Source organism: Cherax quadricarinatus, chromosome 59, assembly GCF_038502225.1.
Source record: "Cherax quadricarinatus isolate ZL_2023a chromosome 59, ASM3850222v1, whole genome shotgun sequence".
Classification (NCBI taxonomy): domain Eukaryota; kingdom Metazoa; phylum Arthropoda; class Malacostraca; order Decapoda; family Parastacidae; genus Cherax; species Cherax quadricarinatus.
Genome location: NC_091350.1, coordinates 8,736,883 through 8,751,548, shown reverse-complemented (window position 1 = coordinate 8,751,548; position 14,666 = coordinate 8,736,883). Strand labels below are relative to the sequence as shown.

At 38.3% G+C, this 14,666-nt stretch overlaps 2 protein-coding genes across 6 annotated transcripts in view; one reads left to right on the top strand and one right to left on the bottom strand.

Moving 5' to 3' along the window:
• The window catches only part of LOC128698771 (solute carrier family 2, facilitated glucose transporter member 5), a 92,636-nt gene that overhangs the window by 49,412 nt on the left and 28,558 nt on the right, over positions 1-14,666 (top strand). For 4 of the 5 annotated variants that reach the window (XM_070097702.1, XM_070097703.1, XM_053791143.2 and 1 more), the window contains exons 5-6: positions 1,277-1,417; positions 11,020-11,157. In XM_070097702.1, coding sequence (XP_069953803.1) covers positions 1,277-1,417; positions 11,020-11,157 — 279 coding nt within the window. The remainder of the gene's footprint in view (positions 1-1,276; positions 1,418-11,019; positions 11,158-14,666) is intronic. The other variant, XM_070097705.1, reaches the window with a different exon arrangement.
• LOC128698773 (guanine deaminase) overlaps positions 11,371-14,666 on the bottom strand; it is a 131,481-nt gene continuing 128,185 nt past the window's right edge. The window contains exon 11 of the mRNA XM_070097706.1: positions 11,371-11,423. Coding sequence (XP_069953807.1) covers positions 11,386-11,423 — 38 coding nt within the window. The 3' untranslated portion in view covers positions 11,371-11,385. The remainder of the gene's footprint in view (positions 11,424-14,666) is intronic.

Below are 14,666 nucleotides of genomic sequence, written 5' to 3'. Positions count from 1 at the left end.
ATATGTTTACCATTCTATCAAATGAGACCAAGAAAATGAGAATACAACTATAAATACTATATGAAAATACACCACAAATTATGTTTTAGTCCAAAAAAACGGTCAGTTTTTTTCATTATGCACTGCGTGCTGCAGGATTTTTTTATATGGTGCACCCTGACCACACAGACCCATTCTCTCACATGTGGGCCTACCAGCTTTCTCCTGCTTGATTTGAAGCCGCTAGAATTTTTGAGTATATATGCCTCAAACTTGGTGGCTCGTAAGACGTACATATATATATACGTGTATATGACCGAAACAGTCAAAGGGTTAAGTGAACAATAGAGCTAGGCCTAAAAAATTCACATATAGTACACACATTACTTACCTTAAAATACTGTCATCCTTAGCTTATAGTGAGTGGTGAATATATTTATTGTAGAAAGTGTGAATAAATGAAGACTGGGTATAATTGAAAAACTGCTGCATTAGTGAAATGCTGTAAAGTGGGGCCCTACTGTATTAACTTGGAAATTAAAGGAATTAGTAGTTACTGTATGTGAAGAACATATTAATACTATTTAAGAGTAATACTAATACAGTACCCAAGAGTATTATGTGCATAGAGTACAGTGAATACAATTGTGACTGAGCTATTTTGTCAAAAAGGAAAAAAAATCTTCATGGCTTCATAACCCTAAGAAAAATGCTTGCTGATCCCAGGGTTAGGAACCCCTGGTATCCAATATTTTCCATTTAAAATGTTAGTCAAGTCTTTCCTTCCTTTCCAGAATGTTAAAAAGTTTTGTACAGTATTGTTCAAATCTTCATCACCAGAAAACTTACAAACAGTACTGCATGTACATATTATGACACAAATACTGTAAACATACATTGGCATGGCACTATGGCTGATGTACATGTCGCTCCATCAATGAGGTTAAGCCAAGTAAATGGATGGGTGATCAGATGGACACAGCCTTGATAAGCCATGGGTTTCCCATGACATATATAAATGTTGTGTTGTATTATTTTGATAATTATTGCTGTATTATTACTATTACAGTATTATTTATTGCATTTGATGAAAAAGCACTGAACCTGTAAAGGTAATATAGCACCTGGAAATTGAGAATGGGACACAATCAGATTTGATCTAAGGAATTGGAGAGTAGCTTCAATTCCTTGGCTCAAGAGCCCTTCACCAATATCAAGAATACTCTACTGTAAAATTTATTCAGCAGCATTACATTAAAAGTGCCATAACTAAAGGAGCAATAATTTCTCTTGTCAGGTCTTGCCACTTGTCTGGTTCCCCTCTACTTGTCCGAGGTGGTCACCGCTCAACTCCGAGGTGTCATGGCTGTAACATTCCCTCTTGGCATGTGTCTAGGTCTTTTTATCTCTCAGATAATGGGAATGGAGAGTGTTTTAGGTAAGTCTCATTGTCATCATCATCATCATAATTATCATAATCTTGAGAGTATTATCATCATAGGGAAGTATTAAACTTGCAAGGATTATACAGCACCTTGGGAAAGGGAGAGTATCATGTTTAACCCAATGAAGCACCTTATCCTCTTTAAGGTATTCTTGAAGGACTGGTAACTGTTGATGCTAGTTAGTGATATTAATTCAGTACCTATAATAATAATAATAATAATAATAATAATAATTTTATTTCTTTGTAAAGGTTACAGTGTGTAATTACAGTTTTGATTTGCTAAGTACAAAGATAGCCACTAACATGCTGAGGCATTTCAGGCAAACTAATCCTAATACATAGTAACTAATTCAAACTAGATAAGATAATAGTACATAGTAATTATTACTTAAAACTAAACATAGAATAGTGGTTAGCTGTTTTACAATCTTATTTGGACTTAATAAATCTTATGTATACTTAGTTAAAAATCTAATTTACAAGGAATGGTGCAGGTGGTAATATTTTATGGGATGGCAGAATTAAATGCCAGGAGGTTACATGATAAAATTAGTCAGTAGATGTTTGGTTGATTTGGTTAATATTGTGAGATAAGATGATTTTTTAGCAGAGTCCTAAATTTATAAGTTGTTTTGGGATCCTTGACCTGTTCCGGTAGCGAGTTCCAGATCTTTGTGCCTTTTATGTGCATAGCGTTCTTGCATAGTGAGAGTCTTACTCGAGGGATGTTGAAAAGTAAAATAATAATAATTACAGAGTGTACCACTAGAACACCTAGCATGGCTAGGCATTTCGGGCAGACTTAGATTAAATCTTAAGTTTAAAATAGTATTACAAAATTATGAGGTAAGTTGGTATTATGGCTAAGTGACTAAATACTAGTTTGTGAGTTTAGCAATGTGAATGGTTTTGTTTTGGCACTATACATAGTTTCAGTATTGGAGTATCACAGGCCAACTTATGACTAGTTAAGATTCATTATTTTGAGATTGAGATTGATATTTCTGTTTATGGTCAAATGGGTGAGTGAGTGTAAGTGTGAACCACCAGGTGGTATTCATATAATTAGTTGACAGGGTGTATCAGGGAGATAAGATGTTTTCTGATGGTAGTTTTGAAGGTAATGAATGTGTCTGCAGTTTTAGAATTTTCAGGTAGGGTGTTCCAGATTTTAGGGCCTTTGACATACATTGAATTTTTGTAAAGGTTTAGTCGGACATGGGGAATGCCATAGAGATGTTTGTGTCTGGTGTTGTGCCTGTGGGTTCTGTCACAACTATCAAGAAAGCATTTTAGGTCAAGGTTAATATTGGAATTTAAGGCCCTGTAGATGTAGATTGCACAGTAGTAAGTGTGGATGTACTGAACAGGGAGTAAGTTTAGATCTATGAAGAGTGGGGGGGTGTGTTGCCAGGGATGGGATTTAGTGATTATTCTTACTGCGGCTTTTTGTTGGGTTATTATTGGCTTTAGGTGTGTTGCTGCAGTTGAACCCCAAGCACAGATAGCATAGGTGAGGTATGGATATATAAGTGAATGGTATAGTGTGAGAAGGGCAGTTTGTGGCACGTAGTATTGTATCTTGGAGAGGATCCCAACCGTTTTGGATACTTTTTTGGTTATGTGTTGGATATGGGTGCTGAAGTTCAGGTTGTTGTCGAGGTATAGGCCTAGGAATTTGCCCTCATTATGCCTGGCAATTAGAGTGTTGTCGATCTTAATGTTAATTTGCGCATCTCCTGCTCTGCAACCAAACATAATGTAGTAGGTTTTGTCAGTGTTAAGCGTAAGTTTATTGGCTGTCATCCAAGTCGATATTTTGATCAGCTCCTCATTAACAATGGTGTTGAGGGTGGCAAGATTAGGGTGAGAGATGACATAAGTCGTGTCGTCAGCAAAGAGAATGGGGTTCAGGTGTTGAGATACGTTTGGAAGATCATTGATGTATATGAGGAAGCGCAGGGGACCAAGGACACTTCCCTGCGGAACTCCAGTATCAAGTGGCTGTGTTGTTGATGCTGCGTCTTTAATGGTGACATACTGATACCTATTAGTAAGGTAAGATTTGAAATATGCAAGTGCATGGCTTCTTATACCATAATGGTCAAGTTTGTGGAGTAGGATGCCGTGGTCTACTGTGTTAAAAGCTTTTCTTAGGTCAATAAAAATTCCTAGTGGATATTCCTTATTTTCCAATGCTGTGTAAAGCAGATCTAGCATTTTTATGATTGCATTGTTAGTGCTTTTATTTTTCTTGAATCCAAATTGGCAGGGGTTGAGTATGTTTTGTGCCATTATAAATGAATATAGTCTCCTGTGCACGAATTTCTCAAAGATTTTGGATAGCAATGGTAAGTTTGATATTGGCCTATAGTTGTTTAAATCTGTAGGGTCACCACCTTTATGTATTGGTGTAACCCTTGATGTCTTGAGTAGTTTCGGGAAGGTGCTAGTTTCTAGTGACTTGTTAAAAAGTAATGAGATAGCATACGAGAGGACATGGGCCGCTCTCTTGTACAATAATGGTGGGGCATGAGACAGATTCCCTGAGTTATTTTTAAGTGACTTTATAATCTCGGTGACTTCCGTGGGCTCAGTTGGAGCAAGATAGAAGGAATTTGGGAAATTCCCATTAGGTAGTCCCTGGCATGGGCATCGGTACGTGGGATTTTATTGGCGAGATTAAAACCTGTGGTTAAGAAGAAGTCGTTTATCTTGTTAGCTGTGTCAGTGGGTTGCAGTGGTGTTTCATTAGGGCCTTATGCCTTGTATTGTGACTGTGCATTCTGTTGTAACTGTCGAGGAGTAGTTTTAGGGGAGGGTTTACAGTGGAGTTTAAAGTTCTGTATATGTAGTAGGCACAATAATAAGAGTGTATGTCTTGTATATTTAGCAAGTTGAGTCTTTTGAAAAGTGGTGGAGTGTACTGTCTAGCACAGGAGCTGGTTATCACCCGCACAGCAGATTTTTGTTGGATTATTAAGGGTCTAAGGTGGTTGACTGTGGTTGAGCCCCAGGCACAGATACCATAGGTGAGGTAAGGATATATTAGAGATTGGTACAGGGTAAGGAGAGTCGTTTGTGGTACATAGTAGCATATCTCGGAAAGGATTCCTACTGATTTTGAAATTTCCTTGGTTATGTGATGGGTATGGGACTGAAATTTAAGATTACAGTCAAGGAGAAGACCTAAAAATTTGCCCTCCGTGTGTCTTGATATAGGGGAACCATTTAACAGCATGTTGAGTTGAATATTTGAGGCTCTGTTGCCAAACAGCATGAAGTAAGTTTTGTCTATACACAATACACAAATAACCCACACATAAAAGAGAGAAGCTTACGACGATGTTTCGGTCCGACTTGGACCATTTACAAAGTCACACTAACCAGAAGTGGAGCAGGACGGCTATATATAGGCAGGAAGAGAACTGGTATTGTGGTTAATGGTAATTAATATGGAGATAAGGGCAAATGTGCTGGGAAAACTGGTGAAGGTTTATGCAGTACTAGTGGATATTGCCCAAAAATTTAAAACAAACAAAAAATTGTGCTCTCAAAGGACTTCACATAATAATCCAAACATTCACTGAGAGTACATAATGTTAGTATATGACTCGTAAAATCATAATGACATGATTGTAAACTCAGTGAATGGAGGGTTGGAACCCATGGCAAGCTAGTATCAAGACTAGCAAACTTGTGTGTTATCCACTGTACCATGCCAGCCCAAAAAAGAATCATTCAAGTAGGTATATTTTTGTATATACTAGTGAAATTCGTTTCTTAAAACCTGCATTTGTGGTCACAGTGGGGCCCATGCTAATCTTCCTAGTGTGTATAGAAATACTTAGTTGGATGAATTATGTTAGGCTGGCATGGTACATTGGATAGCACACTGACTTGCTAGTTTTAAGACTGGCTGGCCATGGGTTTGAACACTCCATTCAGTGAGAATAGTATTCCTCTATGTTTTGGTGTCTGACAGGTGTGCTGGTTTCTTGCTGTTTTCTGAACATTAAAAATCAGTAATAACTCCTACTTACAGGAAGGCACCAAATATACAGCAGGTTAGGTTCCGGGCTACTGCTGTAAAGCGAAAATTGATCTAAAGTGAAACATAGCCTTTTTTCACTTTCAAATGCATATAACATGTTTACACTATCATATATTAAGTGAGCAGTAGAGCTAGGCCTTAAAAATGCATATACAGAACACACGTTACTTACCTTAAAATATTTTAGTCCTTAGTTTATAGTGACTGGTGATTATATTTATTGTAGGAAATATGAATAAATAAAGAATGGGTATAATTGAAACTTGCTACATTAGCGAAATGCTGTAAAGTGAAGTGCTGTAAAGCAGGACCCTCCTGCACATTGTACACATATTATCTGTATAACTCTTTAAGAACATAAGAAAGGAGGAACACTGCAGCAGGCCTGTTGGCCCATACTAGGCAGGTCCTTTACAATTCATCCCACTAACAAACATTTGACCAACCCAATTTTCAATGCCACCCAAGAAACAAGCTCCGATGTCCAAGTCCCTCTCAAATCCAACCCCTCCCACTCATGTACTTATCCAACCTAAATTTGAAACTACCCAAAGTCCTAGCCTCAATAACCCAACTAGGTAGACTGTTCCACTCATCAACTACCCTATTTCCAAACCAATACTTTCCTATGTCCTTTCTAAATCTAAACGTATCTAATTTAAATCCATTACTGCGGGTTCTCTCTTGGAGAGATATCCTCAAGACCTTGTTAATATCCCCTTTATTAATACCTATCTTCCACTTATACACTTCGATCAGGTCTCCCCTCATTCTTCGTCTAACAAGTGAATGTAACTTAAGAGTCTTCAATCTTTCTTCATAAGGAAGATTTCTAATGCTATGTATTAATTTAGTCATCCTACGCTGAATGTTTTCTAACGAATTTATGTCCATTCTGTAATATGGAGACCAGAATTGAGCTGCATAATCTAGGTGAGGCCTTACTAATGATGTATAAAGCTGCAGTATGACCTCTGGACTTCTGTTGCTTACACTTCTTGATATAAATCCCAGTAATCTATTTGCCTTATTACGTACGCTTAGGCATTGCTGTCTTGGTTTAAGGTTGCTGCTTACCATAACCCCCAAGTCCTTTTCGCAATCTGTATGGCTAAGTTTTACATTATTTAACTTATAAGTGCTAGGGTTATGGACACTCCCGAGCTTCAGAACCTTGCATCTATCTACATTGAACTGCATCTGCCACTTTTCTGACCAAGAGTAGAGTTTGTCTAAATCCTCCTGAAGTTCCCTAACATCTACGTTTGAATCAATTATCCTACCTATCTTTGTGTCATCGGCGAATTTGCTCATATCACTAGTAATTCCTTCATCAACATCATTGATATATATTATAAACAACAACGGGCCCAAGACTGATCCCTGTGGAACGCCACTTGTTACTGATCCCCACTCGGATTTAACCCCATTTATGGACGCTCTCTGCTTCCTGTCTGTGAGCCATGATTTGATCCACGAGAGCACCCTTCCCCCAATGCCATGAGCTGCTACTTTCTTCAACAGTCTTTGGTGCGGAACTCTATCAAATGCCTTACTAAAATCTAAGTAAACAATATCAAATTCTTTATTGTGGTCAACAGCCTCAAAAGCTTTACTGAAGAAAGTTAATAAATTAGTTAGACAAGACCGGCCTCTTGTGAATCCATGCTGAGTATCATTAATCAAGCTATGCTTATCGAGATGGCTTCTTATAATCTCAGCTATAATTGACTCTTAGTAATTTGCCTACAATTGAGGTCAGGCTTATTGGGCGGTAATTTGACGGTAACGACTTGTCCCCTGTTTTAAAAATAGGAATTACATTAGCCATCTTCCACATATCAGACACTACACCTGTTTGAAGAGATAAATTAAAAATATTAGTTAATGGTTCACAGACTTCCATTTTGCATTCCTTTAGAACCCTTGAAAAAACCTCATCAGGACCCAGTGACTTATTTTGCTTCAGTCGGTCTATCTGCTTCACAACCATTTCACTATTTCATCTAATTTCTTTATAAGGGATAAACGTTTTTTGAGCAGCATGTATTGTGTTCAGAAAACTGTCATATTGATAGCTCTCTTCGTTACCCCAGTCAACAGATGATAAGTGTTCTCTAAGCCCATCGTAATCTGCTAAGCGAAAATCTGGGACTGTTACTGAGTTATCCCTACTATCATACTTCCATTCAATTCTAAATGTAATTGATTTGTGGTCGCTAGCACCCAGTTCCTCTGAAACTTCTAAATTATTAACAAGGGATTCATTGTTTGCCAGAACTAAGTCAAGCAGGTTATTACCCCTTGTAGGTTCTGTCACAAACTGCTTCAAAAAACAATCCTGAACTACTTCTAAGAAGTTGTATGATTCTAAATTCCCAGTCAAGAAATTCCAATCAATATGACTAAAGTTAAAGTCTCCTAGAATTACTACATAATCGTGCCTTGTGGCCCTAACAATTTCCTCCCATAGTAGTCTCCCCTGGTCCCTATCTAAATTTGGGGGACGGTATATCACACCTAAAATTAACTTTTCATGCCCCTCTGAAAATTCTATCCAAACAGACTCTGTATGTGTTACTTCAGACTTAATACCCGTTTTTATGCAACAGTTCAAGCGATCTCGGACATACAGTGCCACCCCACCCCCCTTCCCGATACTTCTATCTACTTGGAACAATTTAAAACCCTGAATGTGACATTCTGCAGGCATGTCCTGACTTTTTGAATTAAACCACGTCTCAGTAATGGCAAATACATCTATGTTACCTGCACTAGCAACTAGTCTCAACTCGTCCATCTTATTCCTAGCACTGCGACTATTTGTGTAATAAATACTTAAAGACCCTCCTCTCTCTTTACCCTTCCTGCTCCTTTCTGTTATTCCACTAAACCTATTACTGTCCTTGTCAATTAGTGCCACTGGCTTTCCAATATCCACCTTATTTTGCCTATTACTAGTTCTCCTAGTACTCATATTACTACCCTGAGACTTCACAGTTTTCCCGCAAAAACCCATACCACTAACTATTCCTAGTTTAAAGACCTAACAGCTCCCTCCACTGCGTTGGCCAGTGCTCCCACCCCACACCTAGATAAGTGAACCCCATCCCTGGCATACATGTCATTTCTGCCATAGAAGAGGTCCCAGTTGTCAATGAATGTTACCGCATTTTCCTTACAGTATTTGTCCAGCCAGCAATTGACACCAATTGCTCTGGACAACCATTCATTTCCAACTCCTCTCCTTGGCAAAATGCCACATATGACAGGTTTCCCACCCTTCCTCCTAATTATCTCTATTGCTGACCTATACCTGCTAATCAGGTCCTCACTCCTATGTCTGCCAACATCGTTGCCTCCAGCACTGAGACAGATAATAGGATTGCTCCCATTACCTCTCATGATGTCATCCAGATGGCTAACAATATCCTTCATCCCAGCCCCAGGAAAACACACTCTCTGCCTCCTACTCCTATCCTTCAAGCAGAATGCCCTATCCATGTACCTAATCTGGCTATCCCCAACAACAACAATGTTTTTACCTTCCTTGGCGTCGTCCGTCGTGATGCTCCGAGTAGTCGACTCACATTCGCCAGGTAGCATTACACCACTTGTAGAACTCGTCAAGACGTTCTCGATGGTCTTCGTTGGGGTTTCTAGGGATGTCTCACTCACGTCTGCCAATGCTTCTTTGGTGCTCGTTGTGGCATTCCCAGTAGAACACTCACATTCGTCAGGTAGCACCGAGAATGGGTTGGAAGTTTCCACGGTAGTCTTCTGGTTTCTCGTTGTTTCTCCCTCTCCAACCGTTTTCTTGATCTTCAGCTTGGTTCCATGTTGCCCGGCCACTGACCAAGCTCCCCTCTTAACCTGGGGACTCACAACAGGAGGATTACTACGAATCCTCTTGTTCTCCTCCGTTAATCGCCGTATGTCCATCTTAGCAACTCTGAGCTCTTCTCTCAGCTGCTGGTAAAGTTGCTCAAGAGAGGGCATCCTGGTTCAGATTCACAGAGAGCACACAAACAGGTCTTCACAGAGCTAAGTACATGTCACCACTGCTGAAAGTGAAGGCGCTGCAAAGGAGGCTGAACAAGTCCTATCTTGACGACACGTTTCTGTTGCTTGCGCTACGTCCTCAGGTCTAGTCTAGGAGGAGGTTCGTTCCTTGCCCGTCTTCACTTATGCTTTAATCAGTATCACATATCTTAACCCTGCTAAGTTCACAATACACTTATCTTTACTTTGTTTCTTTAACCAGTGTCACAATCTTGTTTAATGTAAGGGATAAAATGTAATCCAGATTTTATGCTTACCAGACATAGAGGTACATCACTGATTTTCTGGCACCCTTTATTCCTAGCCCTTGTCAGAATATTGATTGTGCCAGACCAACAGAGGTCACTTAATAATATTTCAATACACCTCTGACCCATCATGGTTTGCTGGAAACTTAAACATAAGTTTGAATGAAACAGGTTTATTAATTACTATACTTACAAAGAATGACCCAGTACTACTACTCCCAAAGTACTTTTTTTCTTTTTTTTCTTTTCAAAGTACATACTTATTATTATTATTTTTTTATTATTACAATCAAAACAATCCCAAGTGATAAATTTTACACAAATAACCTACACATAGGAGTGAGAAGCTTACTTTGTAAATGGTCCAAGTCGGACCAAAACATTGTCATAAACTTTTCACTCTTATGTGCAGGTTATTTGTGGATTGTTCCAGTTACAGTAATGTGACTTTTTTGTTCTTTCTTGATAAATTTTAGAAATTTAATGGAACTCTAGAGCTAATCACAAAGGTGTGGAAGCTGAGGGTTGTTGTGATTACTGTCTGTTTCATACTAGATCTGTGATGTTACAGGGAGGACATCTGTGGTACTTGAAGTTGAAGCAAAGGGATTTTCTGATGAAGGCCTACTGCTTTGACACACATTCTTCTTGGTTATCTTTTTAAATATTTCATGCAAGTGAAGTTGCTTCATGTGCTTTGATCTTTCCCTGTGCAATTTTTTATGCATGAAATAAGAATTTATTAGCTCTTGCTCTGTCACAAAGGAACATTGTTTTAGCCCTTTGATTAATTCACTTGACAAGTCAATAAACTTGTCAATAGCTATAGCTAAGAACAAGTTACTTGTATAGCTATTAATCCTAGCCTTACCTAGGGTTAATTGTTGGTAAAATATGCTAAGAACTGCACAGAATCAAGGAATCATCACCAAAAACTGTGGTGCAAACAATATAAGAGCACACTACATACAATGCCATCTGCGGCCTTCCAGTAAACCAATCTTGCAAAAAAGTAGTGTCGTAATTTTGCCCAGACTAAAAGAGGTGCCAGACCATCCATTGCTGGAAAATTAGTGCTGTACCTGTATTAGAATGAGGGAAGAACTAGAAGTGAATATAAATAAATGTAAGAAGCAGTAAGAGGGTCTTAAGGGGTTAAACACAGCAGAGATAGCTGTGATTAAAACATGATATGCTGAACACAAATTTGTATAAAAATGTTTTTACAGGTACCGAATATGGTTGGCCATATTTATTAGGAGGTTACATAATTTCTGTGTGTCTGGCTATCTTTCTTCACCCATTTCTCCCAGAGTCGCCAACATATTGTTACATTATATCACATGATGAAACCAGGGGACACAAAGGTAAGAATTTATTCTTATTATGTCTTGTACTCTTTTATTTTATACACTTATAAGTCTGTTGAGTTAACCTCTTCTCCTGTATATACCTGGAGGGTATTCCAAGGGTCAGCGCTTCTGCGGCCCAGTCCATGACCAGGCCTTGCAGTGGATCAGGGTCTGATCCCTGCCTCAGTGGGAGACAGTTGCTAACGTTGAAAAAAAAAAAGTTTGTCAAGTGTAGACTCTGTCTTAATACTGTGGCTGCAACAGTTCACAACTGTGGTAACCTAAAAAATGGAAATGAAACAAGACAACATTTTAGTCTATCCAAGTGAAAGTATCCTTTGAACTAGAAGATTCTGAAAATGAAAGATAACTTGGGCATGCACTAAACTCGTGTGTCTGAGTAGGCATAGTATACTATGTTTGTTTTTGCACTTGGGTTTTATTGGGTGGAAGATAGATCTCCAAATAGAGTACAGGCAGGCCCTGCTTATACAGCAGGGTTAGGTTCCAGGTTATTGCTGTAAAGCAAAACTTACTGTAAAGTGAAACATAGCTTTTTTCACTTTCAAATGCATATAAAAGCCCAGTAACATGTTTACACTATCATATATTAAGTGAGCAATAGAGCTAGGCCTGAAAAATGCAGACACAGTACACACATTACTTACATTAAAATATTTTTATCCTTAGCTTATGGTGAGTGGTGAATATATTTTTTTGATATATTTTTTGTAGGAAGTCTGAATAAATGAAAAATAGGTATAATTGAAAACCTCTGCATTAGCAAAATGCCGTAAAGCAGAGCACTGTAAAGCAGGGCCCTCCTGTATTACATATATTACTGTAATCAGTTTTTGCCTATTAAATGTGAAGTTGATTCATTCTGTCCATGTGTGGAATTCTTAAGCTAATTGTTAATAAAATTGTTCATGGTAGTTGAGCTAGAGTCTGAGTAGATGAATGTACCACAGTCTCAATAGCAAAAAGAGAATTTACATTGTGTGGCACTAGGAGGAAGTTGATAGTGTATACATGAGGAACAGGAGAAAGCCAGGTATGTTACCCTGTGGGAATACCAGTGGTCATTGGAATGTAGGTGAAGTACAGTGAACTCTTGATTTAACAAACTTTAATTTACTGTTTCGGAAATACCTAAAAACAACAAAATCTGTTGGGTCAGATGATTCAGAAACGACTGAGAAATTCTATTGGTTGCAAAATTGTCTGTTATTATGAGGATCACAGCAATACAAATCTCATCTTTATCCACCACACTTACCCTTACTGGCCACTCACTTTTCCTGTTAGTACGTTAAACCAAAGGTTTCCTGGAGTGTTATTTTTTTAATCACATTGGCTGTTTTCCACCAAGGTGGAGTGATGCAAAGGAAACACATTCACCATCACTTATTTAATACAGGCACCCCTCAAGTTACGATGGGGTTATGTTCCGATGAACCAATTGTAAGTCGAAAATATCGTAAGTCGAATATGACTGTGATATGCTAAATAAGATATGCTGAATAAGTAAATAAACAATTACTGTAACTAATTGCTCTTGCACTGTCGTAAAGTCAAAATATTGTAAGTCGAACCATCGTAAGTCAAGGAGAACCTGTAGCTGTCTTGCCAGAAGTGTGTGAACCTCAACTTATTGGTGTCTGTTTCTAAGGTAAGATGAAATATTATGGTACAGTATTTGTGTTCTACTGTACATGCATACATACAAATACAAATAATTTATGTATTTCTTTTCTGCAGCATACACATAATGTAGTTAACATGTAATAAAATATTGTTAGGCAGAAAAGAAAACCATTAGCATGTGGTGCATTTTGAGCTGACTAATCCTAATGCTTTAATTAAAGACTACTTAAGAACCAGACATAGGTTATTAAGTAGGAGTTTTTAAATGTACAAAAAAAGAGAGGTGGCTAAATGAACAATAGTACATTGGAACCTCAGTATTCGTATGTCCCTGTTGTATTCATATAACTCAATATTTGCCCAACTTTTTCAAGAAAAATTTGACTCGGTATTTGGATGTTGCCCTGATACTGAGACGGACCATTTTGCTGTCTCAACGAAGTCCGATGAAAACAAAGCATTACACACTCAGTCTCTCATCAGCTTTTGTTCTTGCAAACTTCATGAAACTTTTTGGTATTTTATTGTTATTCTGTGGCATTTTTTTAAATATTTTCATTGAAAATAAATAATCATGGCCCCAAAAGAATAGTGATCCAGACAAGCCTAAAAGAAAAGCAGTGAGAACAACAAAGTGAAAAAAGAACTCAAATATTTTGAAGGCTTTGAGGCAGAGCCTGTAGTGAAGGATATTGTTTCTTGTGCCAGTCCATGGGTTTGGAAGTGGATGATGAGGATGTTGAGGAGTTGGTGGAGGATCACAAGAATGAGTTCACCACAGAAGAACTTCAAGACCTGTACAAGGAGCACCAAGAAGAAGTAGTTGAGGAAATTTCTTTTTCTTCTTCAGAGGAGGAGGGAAGTAGGAAGGGTAGCATTTCCACTGCATAAATTAAGGAATTGTGTTACCATTAGACTCAAACACAGAGCCTGGTGGAAAAATGCCATCCTAACATTGTTGTGAATATGAGCATCAACCTGTTCAATGACAAATATTATTATACAGGTTTAAATAAGCAATATTTTCACTTAAAATATTTTATAATTGGTTATTCTTGGGGATCTGCAATGGATTAATCCAATTTACATTATTCATATGTGAAAAATTGATTCAGTATTCTTTTTTTTTTTTTTTTTTAAACAAGTCGGCCGTCTCCCACCGAGGCAGGGTGACCCAAAAAGAAAGAAAATCCCCAAAAAGAAAATACTTTCAACATCATTCAACACTTTCACCTCACTCACACATAATCACTGTTTTTACAGAGGTGCTCAGAAAACAACAGTTTAGAAGCATATACGTATAAAGATACACAACATATCCCTCCAAACTGCCAATATCCCAAACGCCTTCTTTAAAGCGCAGGCATTGTACTTCCCATTTCCAGGACTCAAGTCCGGCTATATAAAAATAACCGATTTCCCTGAATATTATTTTTTTTATTATCACACTGGCCGATTCCCACCAAGGCAGGGTGGCCCGAAAAAGAAAAACTTTCGCCATCATTCACTCCATCACTGTCTTGCCAGAAGGGTGCTTTACACTACAGTTTTTAAACTGCAACATTAACACCCCTCCTTCCCTGAATCCCTTCACTAAATATTACCCTGCTCACACTCCAACAGATTGTCATGTCCCAAATACCATTTGTCTCCATTCACTCCTAACACGTTCACACACACTTGCTGGAAGTCCAAGCCCCTCACCCACAAAACCTCCTTTACCCCCTACCTCCAACCTTTTCGAGGACGACCCCTACCCCGCCTTCCTTCTCCTACAGATTTATACGCTCTCCATGTCATTCTACTTTGATCCATTCTCTCTAAATGACCAAACCACCTCAATAACCCCTCTTCAGCCCTCTGACTAATACTTTTAT